Below are 17,588 nucleotides of genomic sequence, written 5' to 3' on the forward strand. Positions count from 1 at the left end.
AAATCAGAGGGAAATGAAAAGTTTATCTGAATGTTGGACAAGCCTTGACAACAGTCTTAAGCCTAACTCTACACTTTTCCCTATCTCAATAATCTGATTTATTAAAATTAATTTTATTTAAGCCCCTAACCTCCTTAACCCTAAGCCTTATCCTATTCATAAAAATGTAACTGGTTGATAGAAATGCTATTTAAGCCCCTGCCCTAACTTTATTCCTAAATGCTGTCCCAGGACCAACAAGGATGTTAATACAAGAACGAATTGCTTGTCATGCGAAGCCACATGGGTAGTATGACCATGATTTAGCCACTAGAATATGTTCCAAGATCGAAATCCTTTGTTGCTCCTAGAACAAGATTACTGTCTATATTACATAGTCCTAGTCATAACCCTTACCCTATCCCTAACCTTCACTACCCCTAAAATAAAAGGGCAATGATAGGTTAAGAGTGTTGTACAAGACCCAACCACAGCCCGATGCCTAACTCTAACCTTTTTTCTAGAGACAAAAATGGTTAATAGGAATGTTGTTTAAGCCCAAGGCTTCTCCCTAACCCTAAATGTTGGTCCTATAATCAACAAGCATGTTGACACAGGAACACAATCGACTTGGCAAAATCATGGTCAACCAAGAGTACACACATTTACAGGTGGTATTAGTTCCAACATCTGTTCGTCTTCCTCTTCTGAGGTTGGAGAGAGCGCTGGGATCCTCCTGAGCACATTCATTCCACCGATCCGTCTCTGACCTCCCTGGCTGGAATTCTGTCCATGCGTCTCACCCTGGGTTGGGTCAGATTCTCCCGACAGACTGAGAGAGGTTTCATTAGACACATGGACCCTGAGGCTGCGTTTGAAGCGGTGGCGCTTGTGTGAGGCGGCTCTGCTGGGCTGGGGTGGCTGCAGGAACAGGGGGTTGATGAAACAGGGGCTGATCACTCTAGATGTCCCATGGGGAGGGGGTCCATTAGGAAGGCCAGGGGACGTCTGAGAGCTCCAGAACTCTGAGAGAAAAAATGTATATAGAGATGGAAAACAGACCTTTAGATCATCAATTGTTGTCATCAATCATTTGATTACATTAATTATAATAATTCCATTCTTTTATGTTCAGTTCTATTCTGTTTTGTTCTGTTCTGCTCTAGTCGAATCATTCTACTTTTTTGTGTTTTTATTTTATCACTCTAATATATTTTTTATTTTGTGTTCTGTTCTATTCTACTATGTTCTGTTCTTCTCTGTTTTATTTTACTCTTTTGCATTCTGTTCATTTGTCCTGTTTTACTCTGTTTTCTATTCTATGTTCAGCTCTATTCTACTGGACTTTATCTATGTAACTTACCGAAACCCAGATGTGAAATGTTTTCAAGCTGAGTGTGTGTTGTGGCCTGTGCAATTACTTCTGGGAGCTCAAGTGGGAAAGGCAATACATCCCTGGAAAACACACACACACACACACACACACACACACACACACACACACACACACACGAGAATGAACTGATTATATGTGCCAATTACATAAAACACTACAAATAAAAATACTTATTTTCTCTATATGAATCATTGTCCTGTAATGTACAGTATGTTGTTTTAATGTACCTGCTGACGGTGTAAAAGGCCACAAGTCGGCAGAGATCTGGGAAGCTCAGGGCTGAACTTTCTAAAGAAAATGCTGAACAGAGACAAAGCTTATTGAACTCTTTTTAAACATTACCCAATATAAAACCATATCTGCCAGCCTTAGCTATTGTTTAATTCTGAAATTGTGAGGGTGTGTCTCATTTGGCGATATCAGATAAAGAACTAAAATGTGCTTTATTTAAAATAATTTTGCAATCATTGTGCAGAATAGGACTCAAGTGCAGATGGTCAAATCAGGTTTATTAAAAAAAAAAAAAAGTTCAAACAAGTAAAAAAAGGAAAAAGAAAAAACAAACACAGACCAAAGGGATAATCCTTGTAAAAGGAAAATCCACAAATGAAAATATACAAGCCAATCCAACAGAAGGGATAATCCACAAAATACTACAGAGTGTCGGGCACCTGAAAAAAAAAACAGCTTTACAATAGTTTTGTAAATTATTTAACAAGTAAATTGTTAAACTTGAGTTTAAGATAATCTATAGTAATTTGTATAATTTATGGGTGGTGTGGCATAATATTGTGTGTGGGGTGTGTGACTTGTTAAACTCACTGGAGTCTTCCTCACGGATGGGATACTGTGACACACTCTCCCTGGCCTCCTGCACCCGCACACACAGAACTTTCTTGTGGGTGGCGCTACATTTACACACCAGAAATGTCTATGGACAGAGGAAAAACAGGTAAAATTAATTAAAACTTATCAGATATGACAAAATTAGTTAAAAACATAAACAATTTACAGATTTAATGATGAAAAGTTCAAATCTGCATGTATGTGCGAGACCTTCTACATGTGGAAGGACTGGACTACTTCACGGGCCGAGTTTGACACCACTAAGGCAGAGTCGATCAATAGGTAGGCAGCTGCAAATATCTATGAACTACAGTGAGTTTTGATTGTATTTTCACTCATATGTTTGGTTTTCTCACCACACAGTGAGGTGTGCGTGGCTCAACTGTGAGCATGACCTTGTTACTGTTAATATATCATCCATTATCCGCTGGTGTTTACATTAAATGCAATTAAACCAGGGCAATGTCAATTAAACACTGCTTTTTCACCATGTCTTTTTTCTCTTTCAGCTAAAAGCCAAAAATGACATTTTATTGCATTTTTGGTTTAAACTTTTATGTGCCCAAGATTTTGTTACATTCTTAGTTTTCTAGATTGTAATTAGAATCCTTTTGATTACTAGTTACCCTGTCTGAACAGTAATCACGCTACTCATTACTTAGAAATGAAATTGTCCTTTCAGTTTATTAAGATCAAACAGAATCTAGTTCGTGACATAAATATTAGTAACTACTTGTTTGCACGTCACATATAATTAACATACAATTAACATATAATTAATATTCACAATATAATCTCAATGATTTTGCAAGGGATATATAAACAAAATAGCAACATCATAAACATTGCAATTATTTTTATGTGTTTTGGCCACTACGTTTCCTAACTAATGCATCATTAGACAAATTTCATTATCCTTAAGAGCAGTACAAAAAAATCTAAATAACATCAAATTTGCAGTGTGCTTTTATGTGATTATGAAACCACAAAAGGCTGTGATTTAAATAAATTATTACATGGTCTGTGCACGCAGTTAAGAGTGAACGGGTGGCATGCTGTTCTGTGTGCACCTGCAGGGCTCATGATTCTCTGTTTTCGGCTTTTTTTTTCTTTCGCTGTTCGAGTGCTGGGTCATGGCTAGAAATTCTTGGCTCCCTAACTAATTATTACTTTGGGATCCTCACCTTGTTTTTTAAAACCTATTTATTCATTATTTTATTTGTATTACTATTTTATATACTGTATTAATGCTCAGAATAAATATAGGTAATCTCCATTTTACTCTGTGTGTTTCATTTTTTTAAATTTACGCCACTCCCAAGGCCCTGCAAAATAACAGCATAATGCCAAAATAAATACGACAAAGCCAGAAGAGCTGGTTTTACATCTGCCAAGGTCAGGTTGTTAAGAAAACAAGCAAATTCACAAATGAAACACATAACATATATAATATTTTTTAAATAACTAGTTAACAGAAAAAATAATAATAACAATCACAAATTAACTGACTTTACAACAACAGCTTTTATATTGTAGGCTGCACTAACATTTCCAGAATATCCTGGAGTATTCTCTATTTACTATAATCTGTAAATATGATTAGGTATTTAAAATACTTACAATTTCATCAATAATAATTTAGTATATATATATATATATATATATATATACATGGATGTCTGCGGAGATTCCAGACTCAGCCATTGAACCCGCGGGGTTCTCCATGCACCGAGCGGACAGAGCGAAAGACCTCTCAGGTAAAACTAGAGGAGGTGGTGTATGTTTTATGATCAACAAATCCTGGTGTGATCAGAGGAACGTACATTCCATCAAGTCTTTCTGTTCTCCTGATCTGGAATTTCTTATGCTTCTGTGTCGACCATTCTGGCTACCGAGGGAATTCACAGCGGTTATTATCACTGCTGTGTACATTCCCCCACAAGCCGACACAGACCGGGCACTCAAGGAACTGTATGGGATTATAAGTGAGCAGGAAACATCGCACCCTGAGGCCGCGTTCATTGTGACCGGGGACTTTAATAAAGCCAGTTTAAAATCAGTCACACCAAAATATCACCAGCACATTAGTTTCAACACACGAGGGGACCGGGTTTTGGATCATTGCTACTCTCCGTTCCGGGATGGCTACAAATCCCTCCCCCGCCCACCATTTGGCAGTATACCATGCAAAAGTTTTAGGCACTTGTGAAAAATGTTGCATAGTGACGAATCAAAATCTTCAAAAATAATAATGCCATAAACAGTTTTCATTTATCAATTAACGTCATACAAAGACTATTAAATGTAAAATAACCTAAATCAATATTTGCTGTGACAACATTTGCCTTCAAAACAGCACCAATTCTCCAAGGTACTCCTGGACACAGTTTTTCTTGATTGGCAGATAGGATGTTCCAAGCTTCTTGGAGAACTTGCCATTGCACTTCTATCTATTTTGGCTGTCTCAATTGCTTCTATCCTTCATGTGATCCCAGACTGACTCGATGTTGAGATTCGGGCTCTTTGGGGGCCATTCCATCTGTTGTAGTGCTCCTTGTTCTTCTTCTATTCAGTTCTATTTGCAAAGGGAAAGTTGAAATCTAAAAATTATATATTCTACTGATAAACTAAAAGCAGAATATATGTATATACACTGGCGGCCAAAAGTTTGGAATAATGTACAGATTTTGCTCTTACGGAAATAAATTGGCACTTTTATTCACCAAAGTGGCATTCAACTGATCACAATGTATAGTCAGGACATTAATAATGTGAAAAATTACTATTACAATTTGAATTTTTTTTTCAGAACTTCTCAAACTACTTCAAAGAGTTCTCATAAAAAAACAAAATCCTCCACGTGCAGCAATGACAGCTTTGCAAATCCATGGCATTCTAGCTAGCAGTTTGTCCAGATACTCAGGTGACATTTCACCCCACGCTTCCTGTAGCACTTGCCATAGATGAGGCTGTCTTGTCGGGCACTTCTCACGCACCTTACAGTCTATCTGATCCCACAAAAGTTCAATGGGGTTAAGATCCATAACACTCTTTTCCAATTATCTGTTGTCCAGTGTTTGTTTCTTTGCCCACTCTAACCTTTTCTTTGTGTTTTTCTGTTTCAAAAGTGCCTCTTTCTTTGCAATTCTTCCCATAAGGCCTGCACCTTTGAGTCTTCTCTTTACTGTTGTACATGAAACTGGTGTTGAGCAGGTAGAATTCAATGAAGCTGTCAGCTGAGGACATGTGAGGCATCTATTTCTCAAACTAGTGACTCTGATAAACTTATCCTCTTGTTTAGTTGTACATCTGGCTTTCCACATCTCTTTCTGTCCTTGTTAGAGGCAGTTGTCCTTTGTCTTTGAAGACTGCAGTATACACCTTTGTATGAAATCTTCAGTTTTTTGGCAATTTCAAGCATTGAATAGCCTTCATTCCTCAAAACAATGATTGACTGACAAGTTTCTAGAGAAAGCTGTTTCTTTTCTGCCATTTTTGACCTAATATTGACCTTAAGACATGCCAGTCTATTGTATACTGTGGCAACTCAAAAACAAACACAAAGACAATGTTAAGCTTCATTTAACGAACCAAACAGCTTTCAACTGAGTTTGATATAATGGCAACTGATTTTCTAGTACCAAATTAGCAATTTATCATGATTACTTAAGGATAAGGTATTAGAGTGATGGCTGCTGGAAAGGGGGCCTGTCTAGATTTGATCAAAAATTACTTTTTTTCAAATAGAGATGGTGCTGTTATACCTTGTGATCAGGTAAATGCCACTTTGGTGAATTAAAGTACCAATTTCCTTCCAAAACAGCAAAATCTGTACATTATTGGCTGCCAGTGTGTGTGTATATATATATATATATATATATATATATATATATATATAGTCACAGAACGACACGTCCCTCCCATGGATCATCATCGCCCCGCCTCTTCAGAGAGCTGTACTTCAGCCAGGCTCACAACTGGAGTGGGAAGAGAAGAGGGTTGCAGTGACTTTTCCCCATTCGGCAGCACATGATGGGGTCACTTGAACATAATCAGGGTTGGGAGGTTTACTTTTGAAATGTATTCCACTACAGATTACAGAATACATGCTGTAAAATGTAATTTGTAATGTATTCCGTTAGATTACTCAAAGTCAGTAAAGTATTCTAAATACTTTGGATTACTTCTTCAGCACTGATAGATTTTTTTCACTTGTTTTGACTATAAAAACTTTGCCAGTACAGTAAGACAAAATACACATGTTAAAAAAAACATTCTCTGAAAAACCTAAATATCTTATGCAGTGTTGTTTCTAAAACAAAATAAATCAAATTGATCTTGTTTTAAGGATTTTTAGATATTTTTACAGGAAAACAATAAAAAAAATTATTATTATCAAGAATTTGATTTTTGCCCTAATATCAGTCTTACCAGAAAAAAAGAAATTATGATTCAACGTGAATTTTCTTGATAAAAAAATTTGATTGTGTCTGGTAACATGTTCATGTAAAATTGCTAGAAATAACATTTTAGCTTAGTGTAAATCTGACAATTTACACAAGGTTTATTTCTACTTCTGCTCCAGACTTACTTCAAACTTACTTCTCTGTCTGCTCGTATGAATGTAACACATCATAAGAAAGTGTTTCACCACTGTTCAAATGCACTTTGGATAGCATCATTTATATGTATAGATTTTTCCATCTGAAAGGACTAAATATTAAATGAAACAAATGACAATAAAATGCAAAGTAATCTCTTCAGTAATCAAAATACTTTTTGAATGTAACTGTATTCTAATTACCAATTATTTAAATTGTAACTGTAGTGGAATACAGTTATTAATATTTTGTATTTTAAATATTTAATCCCGTTAATTGTATTCTGTTACTCCCCAACCCTGAACATAATGAAGAGCCTCATCACCACTGCCTTTAAAACCCAGGTGTGCACCTCTTCTTGGGGGATCAGTCTCTACCTGCTGGGATCTTTGTAGGTCCAGGAATGGATGTGTCACCGGGCCCGCACTTCAGACCCCCAGCACGAATTAGATGTGATGCTGGGGATTGGAGCACGCGTTGTGGCGACGGGCAGAATGCTGGGCCGCTATTCACCTCAAGCACCGAGGCCCAGGTAAGCCTGAGCCTTATTTATTTTAAATAAATGCCTCTCCGAGGCCTGATGTCACACCCACTGTATATATATATTGTGGTTGGGTGAGCAAGAGACAGACACAGTGGGTATGACGTCAGGCCTCGAAGAGGCGTTTATTTAAAATAATATCAACAGAAAAAGGGGAAAGTGTCCAAAACAAAGGGGAATCTGGCATCCTTGGGGTGCATGGGTCTATGTGCAGGAAAGGTAGTGTAGAGAGGGTAAGTTCCAGGTACTAGTGGGCGGGGTCCAGTGGCTCTTCTTGAGCAGCCCGGCTTACCTCGGCCTTGGTGCTCAAGGGAAATAGCGGCCCGGCATTCTGCCCGTCGGCCGCAACGCATGCTCCAATCCCATCTAATTCATGCTGGGGTTCAAAAGTGTGGGTCCGGCACGCATCTAATTCAGCGGTGATGAGGCTCTTCATTATGTTCAAATGAACCCCATCACATGCCACCGAATGGGGAAAAGTCACTGCGCCCCTCCTCTCTCTCCTCTTTCCACTCCAGTTGTGAGCCTGGCTGAAGAATGGCTCTCTGAAGAGGCGAGGCGACGATGATCCATGGCAGAGATGTGTCGTTCCATGACAATATATCTATCTATCTATCTATCTATCTATCTATATATATATATATATATATATACACACACATACAATATATATATTTTGCTTTGAGTGTATCAGTAGAATATATCATTTTTAGATTTCAACATTCCCTTTGCAAATAGAATTGAATAGAAGAAGAACAAGGAGCACTACAACAGATGGAATGGCCCCCAAAGAGTCCGGATCTCAAGATCATTGTGTCAGTCTGAAGGGGACTCTTCTTAGGGAGAAGTCCAACACCCTCTGGTCAGTCTATTTTTGCAGGATGCGATACAGTTTTTGACTTGCTACTGTCCAGGTCTGAGATTTAGCACTTGTGTTGAAGAGTAAATTTTCTGGCTGTGTCTTCTTAAAGATGGTGCTATGCAAATGTTTTCCTCCATGTGAGAGGTATATTCCTCTCTCCGACGGGCATGAGCGCTGTGTGGTGTGCATAGGTTGGGCTCATGCTGAGTCAGCGCTGCCTGGATCTGATTGAGTTCACTGTGAACAGGGCCGCCGATAAGGGGCTTTTTGTCCCGGGCTTAAAGGGGGCCTGGCTGGACTGGAGGGGGGGGGGGGTGGGCACAGAAAGGCTGTTCCATGTTGTAGAGCGCATCTAAACATGTTCAGCGGGAGATGCAGATATAAACACGGAGACAGTACGCAACATTGAAATCCTCGGACAGGAATAACTGTCCATGCTAACTCCCACTCCCCCACCCCCGGCAGACCACATACTATAGGGGGGCCCGCTGAATACATTTTGTACCGGGCCCAATAATTTCTAACTGTAGCCCTGACTCCGAACACAAGAAAATGAGGACGCTTGGTGCCCGCCTTGCTTTTATTGATAAAGTGGAAACAAGTCCCTCTCGCTACACTCGATCTGTATTTCCTAGCAGTTCACATGAAAGAGATGCGAGCGGGCCTCAAGAGTTTGAAGGGTGACAATTGCCTGTGCAAGTTCTAGATCTTCATTTTCTCCAGATGATGCGTCTCCACCCATTTAATTCGCCAGTGATGACCTGTGGATAAGCAGGGGTTTGGTGTTTTCTCCGGGGTAATGGAAAACAAAAATATACATAGATGAGCCAAAACATTATGACCACCTGCTTAATATGCTGTTGGTCCCTGCATGCCGCCAAAACAGCACCGACCCACTGTGTTTTTACAAGACTCCTGAGGTTGTCCTGTGGTATCTGGCACCAAGGCATTAGCAGCAGATCCTTCAAGTCCTGTAAGTTGCGAGGTGGAGCTACTGTGGATCGGACTTGTTGGTCCAGTACATCCCACAGATGCTCAATCAGATTGAGATCTGGGGAATTTGGAGGCCAGGGCAACACCTTGAACTCTTCATCATGTTCCTCAAACCATTCCCGAACAATGCGTGCAGTGTGGCAGGACATTATCCTGCTGAAAGAGGCCACTGCCATCAGGGAATACCATTGCCATGAAGGGATGTACCTGGTCTGCAACAATTTTTAGGTAGGTGGCACATGTCAAATTGATGTCCACATGAATGGCAGAACATTGCCCAGAGCATAGCACTCTCCTTCCACAGCTCCAAGGTCCAGTTCTTAGGCTCGTGTGCCCATTGTAGGCACTTTCGATGGTGGACAGGGGTCATCATGGGCACTCTGACCAGTGTGTGTCTACGCAGCCCCATATGCAGCAGAATGCAATGCACTGTGTGTTGTGTCACATTCCTCCCATAACCATCATTAAAATTTTCTGTGACTTGTGCCACAGAAAACCTTCTGTCAGTTCAGACCAGATGGGATAGCCAACATTGCCCTCGTGCATCGATGAGCCTTGTGCGGCCAACACCCTGTCACCGGTTTGTGGTTTGTCCCTCCTCGGACCATTGTCGGTATGTACTCACCAATGCTGACAGGGAGCACCCCACATGCCTTGCTGTTTCAGAGATGCTCTGACCCAGTCATCTGGCCATAACAATTTGGCCCTTGTCAAAGTCGCTCAGGTCTTTACTGCTGCCCATTTCCCCTGCATTCAACATGTTGACAACGAGAACTGATTGTTCACTTACCATCTAATCTACCCAGATGTTGACATGTGGTCTTGTTGGGAGACGATCAACGTTATTTGCTTCACCTGTGAGTGGTCATAATGTTTTGGCTCATCAGTGTATATGCTTCAGAAACTTAATTGATGGAGGTTCTTGGCCGGGCAGTAAGTTTGGCGCACTCAAAATAATGCTGGCCGCCACAGTTCTTTCCAGAACTGTTTGATTAACAGGTGACAACACAGAGCTCCCCATATTTGGCTCGGGCTCTTGTCCCTGGTACAGCTGCATTTACAGCTCTGGATCGCACCAGTTTTTAAGGGTATGCCTGGCTTCCCGCAGTGGAAGTAACTGTAGTGGACCATCTATGATCTGCCTCTTCTGCAATGCCATGGAATTCCAAACCAGTACATACATCCTGTAGGATCACATCCAATATTTTGGGTAAGGTCTACACATCAGCAGGTCAAGCTGGTGTGGCACAGCACCCAATGGGTGTACTGCAGGCCTACCAAGCTGATCTGTTGAAGGACTTGGATAAACAAGGAGAGATGGGCCCTGAATCTTTCCAGGAGCTGTCACCGAGGGCTATCAAGATCACTGCCCAGGCCATTGGCAGATCTTCGGGATCCTTGGTGTCAAATGAGTGGCACATCTGGGTCAACTCTTCAGAGCTGAGAGACAGAGAGAAGGCTGTCTTGCTTGATGCCCCAGTATGTCAGTAAGGCTTATTTGTTTATGCTATTCAAGCCTTCACTGAGAGGTTTTATGCAGCTAAAAAAAGACCAATTGCCTACATGCACATCCGGTTTAAGCATGGTGGCGGTATAAATCAATTAGTTCAGGTTGTCCCTGTCTCCTTGCACATTCAAGAAATGTGCTGATGCAGTGCTCTTTTCACTTAAGCTAAGTGGCATACATAAATGTAATTACCTTGATGATTGGTTGCTCATGGCTCAATCGGGGATACGGGAGTACAAGGAGTTGGTGTTGTTAGTTGGCCCAAATGGCCCAGCTGCCACTGGTTCCAAGAGGTGATTGAGCTGCTGGATGCTCAACCATGGGAGATTCCATTAAGGAATGATCTGCTCTCGCAGAGTCGAGGCATGATCTGGCATCCTTGGCAAGATCTGTGAAAACGTTATGTCTGGACCATTAATGGGGCTCGCCTGTCACAACTGGGTTTTCGGAGCAAGTGCTAGACACCATATTTCAGGCCAGGCTTTGCTGATTGGTGTTCCACCAGGGGTGAGGACCCAAAGCATTGATCTGTGCAGATGATACTTTGCTTTATGCAGGAGCAGTTGGATGCAGATCTCACTCCATTTACGCATAAGGTATAAGTGAATGCTATATTAGCAACACATGACCATGGTTTGTATATAGGCAAACGTTCTCTGGTCTGTCAATTTTTGAGGGGTGAGAAATGGTTGAGACCCTTTTGATCCGCTTCTGTTTTTCGGTCAGGGACTTAGCACTTGTGTTGATGGCACTTACGGGTTCTTCGTTTGAGCCATTAGAGCAAGTTAGCTTGTGCATACTCTCACAGATAACTGTGCTGCTTCCTGCCTTGGCATCGATCAAACGTATGGGGGACCTTAAGGAATTATTGGTCAGAAACTCTTGTTTAGAGTTTGCATCTCATCGTTCAAAGGCCATTCTCAAGCCCAGAAAAGGGTATGTACCCAAAATACTAGCAACCCCCTTTAGGGCTCAGGTTGTTACATTGCAGGCATTCTCTCCTTCTCCCTTTAAGTTGGATGAGGCTAAGAGATTACACATGCTCTGCCTGGAAAGGGCTTTGAGTATATATAGTATATTGATCAAATTCAGTTTAGGGTGTCTGAACAACTGTTCATTTGTTTTTGAGGCTGCTACAATATTTTGGCTGTCTCCAAGCCGAGGATGTCCCATTGGGTTGTTGAAGCTGTTGCCCTCGCTTACAAGTCGCAAGGTGTACAATGTCCTATGGGTGTGAAAGCTTATTCTACCAGGTTTATGGCCTTCTCCTGAGCATGGGAAAAGGGCATGTCCTTACAGGACATTTGTATGGCTGCAGGTTGGGTTTCCCCTAACACTTTTGCCAGGTTTATTAACCTGCATGGATCTTCCCTCCTTTCTCAGGTTTTCACTGAGCATGATGGTTAGTTGTCATTGTTCACTATACAATTGTTTAGTGTCCTTGTCTGGTGTTAGGTTGGAAAATGTAGTCTCTCTATTTCCAAAGGTGTGAAGTGATCACGCAATGGTCACTACCCCTGAGTGCTAGTGTCATTATGTATAGCCCGTAGCATGAGATCCGGCCTGCTCCCCTTATCCCCTATAGTGCAAAGATATATTTTGATATTGGTCCACTAACTGGTTGGTTAGTGTCTTGTCTTGACAGTGAACCGTTTAGTTTTGGGTTCCCCACTCACTTCCTATTTGTTAATACGAAGCAGTGGAAGTCTTTTTCACTACCCTGCTGTCTAATGGACATTGCTGTTCAGTAGCACAGAGTTATGGTATACAATCCCCTAGTGCCAGCTTCTGATGCAGCATCGATGTTACCTTCTTGAAAGGGAACTTCTCGGTTACTCATGTAACCTTGGTTCCCTGAAAGGAGGGAACGAGACACTGCATAGCTGTGCTGCACAACTGATTTTCCCGTGGAAGGAGTTGAGAGATTCGCTCTCCTCCCTTCATTTGGAAAATTCAGGGTATGTGATACTGGCGCCACCTTATATACTCAGGGTAAGTGAGCATGGGGCGGAGTGCCAAGCATGAACAACTAATTTAATTGGTGTGTTGGTATTAGGTTTCAGAGTATGGCCTTCCTAAGAGGAGTCCCCCAGCATCAGCTTCTGACGCAGCCTCTCATTCTGTCCTTTCAGGAAACCAAGGTTACGTGAGTAACAGAGACAATTTACTTGATGCATTAGATTTTGAAAAGTTCTTCTCTCACTGATTACAATATTTGTTTTTGATTAAAATGGTCCCTCTGATTACAAAAAAGTCAATTTTAAGCCATTTCAGAGCAAAAACATAATTATCAAGAAATATATTGAATATACAATATACATAATTTCAGTATAATTTTTTTAGTCATATTGCCCAGCCCTAGACATCATAAAATCAAAATTCATTATTTATAATGTAGAAAAATTTACACAACGAACATTGTGCATAATCTGCATGGTACTACTTTTGGTATTTGAGCTAGTACTAGTACTAGTAATTGAGCATTTGTCTCGCATCGCTACGTTGGACCCGCAATCATGAATATTTCTAAATGCCAACCTAAAGAAGTGCAACCATTTAAAATAAATCATGAAATTTAAAGTTATAGTTCACCCAAAAATGAAAATTCTCTCATTATTCAATTACTCTGATGCCACCCCAGATGTGTATGGCTGTCTTTCTTCAGCAGAACACAAATTAAGATTTTTAGAAGATAGAGCTCTGTCAAGTCCTTATAATGCAAGTACATGGGTGCCAACACTCTGACCGTACAAAAGTCACATTTAGGCAGCATAAAAGTAATTAATGCGACACCAGTCGATCAATGAATGTCTTCTGAAGCAAATCGATAGGTTTATGTAAGAAACAAGACGATAATTAAAACGTTTTTAACTTTAAATTGGCGTTTCCGTCCAGGGCTATGATGCTGTTTGAAATGGCCAAACTCTCACATGACGTTCATTGTTCTGTTGTAAACAAGCGCCGCTTACGAATTCTCGTGTGAACTCGCCGACGCGCTTACGTCACACGACAGCTACGTGATGCATCAACTGCTGGCAGGAAGCGCTTTTAAAAAGTTAATAACATTTTAATTAGCAATATATTTTTCACACAAACGAATCAATTTGCTTCAGAAAACATTAATTGATCGACTGGAGTTGTGTGGATTACTTTTATGCTGCCTAAAAGTGACTTTTGGACTGTCAAAGTGCTGACACCCGTGTACTCGCATTATAAGGACCTGATAGAGCTCTGTCTTCTTCTAGAAATCTTTATTTGTGTTCTGCTGAAGAAAGACAGTCATACACATCTGTGATGGCATCAGGGTAAGTGTATAATGAGAGAATTTTCATTTTTGGGTGAACTATTCTTTTAAGGTTTAAAGTAACCATTGTTAATTGAAATCTTACGTGTAACATATAAAACATATTGATACAACAGTAGGTGCTATGGGATTATTGAAAAATAAAGAGTAAAAAAGTACTTTAAAGTAACACTTTATTTTACAGAGTCCCTGTTACAGTGTATTTACCCAGTTAAGTACAAAGTACTAAATAATGTAATAACACGAAGCAATATGTACTTAATATGTAACTAAGTTATGGAACAGCATGTAATTACATATTGTAATCATGTACAGAATGTGTAATAGACAAGTATTATTACATATGTGTAACTGGTCAGTCTTGTTACCTATTTGTATAATAGGAAGATATTGTTATGTGGAACAGACAAATCTTTTTACAAAACATTGCTGCTTGTGCGGGCTTTGCTTGGTCAAAGAATATTCCAACCATAAAAAAATAAAAAAATAAAAATATATATATATATATATATATATATATATATATATATATATATATATATTACCTAGACAATTGCTTCTCTACATGTGATTTCCACATAAATTATTCTAAGCAGCATGAGTTTATTGTAGGTATGGGCATACATCAGGTTTTTGTCAAAATTGGTTTTACTGTTCCATTGTTGCATTCTGTTCCAAGTAAATAAACAATAAAATATCAATGTAATGCATTAAAAAAAAAAAGAATAATAATAAAAGAAAAAATAACACAATATTACATACTAATAATCACTGTAAAATAAAGTGTATCTAGACTGCACTTAAATTTACTTCATGTGTAACTATATACCTTAACAAGCTGTGCTTAAGTTTAAATTAACTCACTAGTATACAGCTCAGTAGATGCTAATACAGTGTTTAAGTGTACTTACCCATCCACCTGGTCATCACATGGACATTAATGAATGAGACATGCGCAAATGTATTTAACAATATATAACCTTTATTATAACATCACTTTTTGGTTCAACCTGCTAGAGCTGTTTATTTTTCTCTTAGATTTTTTTTAACTGGAAAACATGTAAAGGATTTTTTTTTTCTACAACTAATTACTAAACAAAATAAACTTAGTTTTTGCATTCATTATTAAAACATTGTCACTTGTTGTAGCTACCAGGGCTCTTACTGTAGTTTACTGGAATTCTTTTTTTTTTTTTTTTTTTTACCTATTACTAAACAGTAACAAGATAAACAGTTTACCATTCTTGAACCATTGGATGGGTAGCCATAAACAAGTTGGTTAACTTTAACCTTTTTATCTAAACTTGTGCTCAATGAGCAGGAGCTTTCCATTCATTTTCAATTCTACTATTTTGCTTATGACCTCTGGAGTCATAGATTCCGCACATCTATTACACAATTCTACAGTTTTCTCCTTTTTGGGGTAAAATAGTGGGAGACTTGGGTGCTTTGGAAATGCGGTAGAGATTTTTGTCAGGAGAGCAGACAAAGGCAGGGTGTTCCAGTCCACAACTATAGTTTTGATTTAGTAAGGCATTAAATAACTTTAAATGGCGTACCACATCTGCAACTGTACAGTGATAAATATTCTGTAATATTGTGTTATTATAACGTAATTATGAAGCCATTACAAGTATTCAGCTGTATACTAGTGAGTTAATTGAAAGTGATCTTCCTATTACACAAATAGGTATGTAACAAGACTGGCCTGTTACACATATGTAATAATACTTATCTAGTACACATACATAATTACAAGGTGTAAGTACATGATTCCATAACTTAATTACATATTAAGTACAAGTTGTTTCATGTTATTACATTATTTAATACTCTGTACTTGGGTAATTACAATAAAGTAAAATAAAGTGTTACCCAGCCATCTTATTGGCCATTACTATGCAGGTCATGCCAAGTTGTGTGACTGGAGGATTACTGTAATTGTAACTGTTTTGTTAAAAATAATGATTTGATGCTCAGTGACTGATGGGATTTTCCCACCCCAATTATCTCTCGTTGTAGGATTTGTTGGGCAGAGTCGAGGTTGATTGACAGCTGCAACCATATGGAGTGTGTGAGGAGAAGACGATCCAGAACACTCAAACTCCTCTGGAGAGACACGTCCATCTGAAATGCAAAGGACAGGAGTAAATACATAAAGAAACAGACATAAAACCAGGCCCACATGGAACCTCCACCCACAGAACTAAATTTCACTGTAGGAATGTTTGTCATTCACAGTATTTAACAAAAATCCCCCACCCATTGCCTTTGATTTTAAAATAGTTTGATTTTGAATAAATTAATAATGCTTTTATCTATCAGTGAGAGTGTAGTAGGCACTTTCAACAAATTAAGTACAAACCAACTGGTTACTGTTTAAAACATGGATTAGTATGATTTTGTTATTTTCCAATATTAAATCACATGGTTGTAAATTTAGCCTTAATTAGTTCCCTTTCACGTTGGTCACTTTGATGCTGCGTCAGTTGCTGAGGCTATGGAGAGCTCCTCCCAGGAGTGACGATCTCTGAACACCTTTAAAATCACGTTTATCTATTGGCAGATGGCGCTTGATGCTCCACTACTGATATGTGCATCATCATGGGCATATAGTCTGGAGCACAATGCCATTTCATCAGAATTTTCTTCTTCAGGGTTGCTATAACATCTCTTGTTCTGTGGATGCCCGAATCTTTGCTTTGTTATTAAAACTGCACACCTTACCAGAAAGAGGATTATTTTTACCTCCTGGCCTGTGCTCAGATGAACAGCAAATCATTTTAACACTTCTGTGTTTGTTTGATATTGTGCATTGTGTTGTATTGTGTTTCTATCAGTGAAATGACACAAAAAGAGCCTTTTGACAAAAAGAGCCCTTAACGATGTTAAGCAAAAGGCATAAATGACGTTTTTCAACTGTTTTCACAAGCACATGAAAAGTTGATCGATATATCCATCTGTCTAATGGGAACAAGCGCAATGTTATACAGACTGATTATGTTCTCTGTGAATGTATTGCTCTCATCTTGATTTCATTCTAAAATACAAAGCCAGAACCCTCTCTGCCCGCTATAACCCTTCTGCGGCTTCCGAGGAACTGCACGAGAGAGGCGCATGAGGAAGGGAAAAAGAACAAGGAGATTTGAGGAGGGTTTGTTGCCGTCCCACTGTCCCATAGGGGTACAGGCCCACTCTACCAGGGGCATGGCTTCCTCCTGAGCTTGGGGGAATGGTGTTTCCAAGCAGGACACTTGTCTGGCAGAAAGCTGGGCTTCTCCTAACACCTTTGCCAGGTTCTCTTCCCAGGTCTTGGCTGGGAGAGATGATCTCTTTGTGTCCACTGGACACTGTGTAAAGCTGGCTGGCTAGTGGCATTTGCTATGCATTATCGGCTTGTAGCCGTTTTATGCTTTTCCCCACTGCGATGTGGGTGCATATTTACACATCAGTTTGTGTTCGTATGCAGGGTCTCACTACCCATTTGCTAGTGCCATTGTTAACCTACAGTATACCCCTTTGAGGGGGCTCTCTGGTTCTCTTTCCATCCTGTTATGTG

General features: G+C 39.6%; 2 protein-coding genes across 2 annotated transcripts in view; one reads left to right on the top strand and one right to left on the bottom strand.

The window, feature by feature from the left end:
- Positions 1 to 17,588, top strand: part of LOC127448926 (beta-1,4-glucuronyltransferase 1) — a 171,772-nt gene that overhangs the window by 70,451 nt on the left and 83,733 nt on the right. The window lies entirely within an intron of this gene.
- The window catches only part of LOC127448827 (ras and Rab interactor 2-like), a 70,259-nt gene that overhangs the window by 18,796 nt on the left and 33,875 nt on the right, over positions 1 to 17,588 (bottom strand). The window contains exons 2-6 of the mRNA XM_051711653.1: positions 16,031 to 16,156; positions 2,198 to 2,306; positions 1,603 to 1,675; positions 1,343 to 1,434; positions 643 to 1,004 (exon numbers count right to left, since the gene is read on the bottom strand). Of these exons, the coding sequence (XP_051567613.1) occupies positions 643 to 1,004; positions 1,343 to 1,434; positions 1,603 to 1,675; positions 2,198 to 2,306; positions 16,031 to 16,156 (762 nt within the window). The remainder of the gene's footprint in view (positions 1 to 642; positions 1,005 to 1,342; positions 1,435 to 1,602; positions 1,676 to 2,197; positions 2,307 to 16,030; positions 16,157 to 17,588) is intronic.

This window comes from Myxocyprinus asiaticus, chromosome 1 (assembly GCF_019703515.2).
Source record: "Myxocyprinus asiaticus isolate MX2 ecotype Aquarium Trade chromosome 1, UBuf_Myxa_2, whole genome shotgun sequence".
Classification (NCBI taxonomy): domain Eukaryota; kingdom Metazoa; phylum Chordata; class Actinopteri; order Cypriniformes; family Catostomidae; genus Myxocyprinus; species Myxocyprinus asiaticus.